Source organism: Ornithodoros turicata, chromosome 1 (assembly GCF_037126465.1).
Source record: "Ornithodoros turicata isolate Travis chromosome 1, ASM3712646v1, whole genome shotgun sequence".
NCBI lineage: Eukaryota > Metazoa > Arthropoda > Arachnida > Ixodida > Argasidae > Ornithodoros > Ornithodoros turicata.
Window position 1 is genome coordinate 154,351,308 of NC_088201.1, and position 3,016 is coordinate 154,354,323.

The following is a 3,016-nucleotide window of genomic DNA, read 5'->3' on the forward strand; positions in this document are numbered from 1 at the left end:
GGAACGCTGCAAGTACCAGGTCACCAAAAACTGTGGGCGTGTGGTGAAGAAAGGCAGGCAGCAAAGTAGGAAGCCACAGTTTATTGGGCAGCGCGATCAGTGGCTGCCAGAGGACTGAACTGACTGGCACAGAATGCCAGGGAAGCGCATGTCGCGCGGCGCGTAGCGGTGGCAACTTAGTCTTCGTCGGCTGCCACAGGTCCATTTGCGGTTGTTGCGGAGGGCAGGAGGAGTCGAGGGGGGGGGGTCGATGGGGAGGGATAGTGGGATGGCCAAGGTCCAGCTCCGCGGGAACACCGAGGGAACAAGCGCTGGATGTTTCTTGAGGGACCTCGAGCAAAGCTGGCTTGAGGCGTTCCAGCACGACACTTTGTACTCGGCCTCTAAGCAGGGGCGGATTACTGGCCATTGCATCGCTGCGTCGGCATAACGTGGCAACGCCCACCGTCGGGCAAACAAGCGCTGCCGACGCACTATCTGAAGTGGTCAGTAAGGCCATCGTCGTCCACTGGCTAGGCGAGCCTCGCCGGCGCGAGGAGCAATGACGCTACTCTCGGTGGCAGACGCAAGTCTGTCAAGCAAAAAGCCTAAATTTGACGACATGAACTTACTTTGTATTTACCTCTAACAAATATAAATTTTGTTACCGCGTGGAAAGAAACCTTCTTGCACATACTTCGCTGACACATGCTGACATGCTTCGTGCACAACCTTCTTGCACATACTGACGTTGAATCCGATACAAACTCATGTGGGCGCGTATTTCTGTTATGCACGGTACATACCCGTGGTACGCATTCGGATTTACGTTTAACAAAGCTTGATACGATTTGTTTTCGATGTTTCCTGCACATGTTGCGGCTCGTATGCCGCTTCCTAGCGAAACATTTCTGCTTCTTCTCTTAGCAGACGACAGTCTGTTTGCGATTGCTTTGTTGCGAGAACGACACTTTTAGCCGCCTTTCTAACGTTTTTATTTCACTCATTTTGTGTCTCTATACAGTTTCATTGGATTCTATTATTCCCGTTATTATATTTGTTCGTGTTCCATTTGTTTCTGTCGTATTTTGTATCCTTTGTGCCTTGCTGTGCGCCAGTTGACGGTTCAGGAGCTACACATGTGGATTCAACGTCACAACGCGCACCATGCGGAAGCTACAAACAACTATCGACAGACTGGCGTGTTTACGTCGGTATAGCGTATAGGAAAGGCATGAAGACGAAAGTTTGCGTGGCCATATTTATTTTGTTACGCAGTTCCTGATATCAACGATTTTTTGTAGGGTTTCCTGCCGTAACTTCTTCACTCTGCGGTAGCGGAAGTCTGTCTGTCAAGTAGGTATCGCGCCACGCGCGAAAATGTGACTGACCTTTTATAGCATACACCCTGTATATACACGAGGCTTTGGACAGTCGGAAGAAAGAAACAAACTGCTCTTCTGACAACGACGTGAAGACATCCTTGTGAGCACGAAATGTCCTCGTTGACTTCACTGAAGCGGCTCCTTAGACCTCTAGAAACGCGTACGCTAGCGACATTTTCGACGACGAACATCGCAACGTTTTGCGTCGGCTGACCTCCTCGCCCAATGGCTACGAACGCCACACACCCGGTGATGGTGGCAGGCTGCGAGTAAGGTAACTTCTTCCTTCTCACGACGAAGCGGGTCACGTGCAGCACGCGTTACTATGGAGACGACGCTGGGCTACGCACCGACAAGTGGCCAGTAATCCGCCCATGGATGGTGTAGTGGGTGGAGGCTCTGTGCTGTACGGCGTGAGGACCAGAGTAGGGTTGTTGCAAGGGTTTCCTCACGGCGTCGCACCGAAGGAAAACATGCGAGCAGGTTTCGAGGGCCGGGTGCTGGAAACCGGTGGCAGGGCGTGGTGGGACTGGGGCGAAGAGCATTAATCGTGTCTCGTAGGCGGGACACATATCCGGCTGGTGGTACGGCTGCCGTGTCTGCTGTGGCAGAGATGAGGTCGCCGGGGAGTCGCAATGAGGTGCCATAGACCAACTCGGCTGTTGAGCAACCCAAGTGGGGTTTGAAAGCCGATCGGATCCCGAGAAGGACAATGGGGAGGACTTCGGTCCACGGGACTTGAGTCGACGCCCGGAGGGCGGCTTTTAGCTGACGGTGAAGCCGCTCCACCATGCCATAGGAGGTCGGGTGGTACGTGGTAGTATGAATCCGTCTGGCGCCCAGTATGTTGGTGAGGCTGGTGAAGAGGACGGACTCAAATTGGCCGCACCGGTCCGTCGTGATGATGGAAGGAACGCCGTACCGCGACACCCATATTGTTAGGAGGGCAGAAGCGACGGTGGCCGCGGTGGCGTCGGGGACCGGGGTTGCTTCTGGCCAACGGGTGAAGCGGTCAACGATAGTGAGCATGTAGCGGTGACCGTCGCAGATTGGGAGTGGTCCCACGAGGTCCATATAGATATGCGCGAAGCGGTCGTCGGGGGGAAGGAACTGGGATAGGGGTCGGTGGGTGTGTCTCTGTATCTTGCAACGCTGACAAGAAAGGCAGGTCTGCACTCAGTGCTTGATTTGCTTGCGCATGTTGGGCCAGACGTATCGTTGGGTAAGCAGGCTTTGCGAGGCGCGTATGCCCGGATGGGAAAGATCGTGGTAGGCTTGGAAGAGTTGACGTCGGAGTGATGCGGGAACGAAAGGCCGTGGCCGACCTTGAGACGTATCGCAGGCGACAGGCCAGACCGAACCAGGTAAGGCGACGTCGTCAATTGTTAAGCCGGATGTGGGGTTTGCGCGGTACTGTGCCAGCTCATCGTCGGTGAGCTGGGCTTGCGTAAAATCGTCGAGAGACGGTGGGGAGGTCGGAATGCCGATCGTGCTGACACGACTGAGGGCGTCAGCTACCAAATTGTCGGCACCACTGATGTGCTGGATGTCGGTGCTGAACTCTGCCACGAATGCAAGGTGCCGAAGTTCCCGGGGACTATATGTGGTGCTGGCAGAGGAGAACGCGTAGACGAGGTGTTTGTGGTCAGTTA

General features: G+C 54.6%; 1 protein-coding gene across 1 annotated transcript; it reads right to left on the reverse strand.

The window, feature by feature from the left end:
- Positions 1–1,706: 1,706 nt before the first annotated feature.
- On the reverse strand, positions 1,707–2,438 carry LOC135387853 (protein NYNRIN-like). Its single transcript, XM_064617020.1, has one exon. It carries the CDS (start codon positions 2,436–2,438, stop codon positions 1,707–1,709), a length of 732 nt encoding a protein of 243 aa, XP_064473090.1.
- Positions 2,439–3,016: the final 578 nt, after the last annotated feature.

Coding starts and splice junctions, on each gene's coding strand:
- LOC135387853 (XM_064617020.1), bottom strand. CDS start 2,438: ATGGACCTCGTGGGACCACTCCCAATCTGCGACGGTCACCGCTACATG.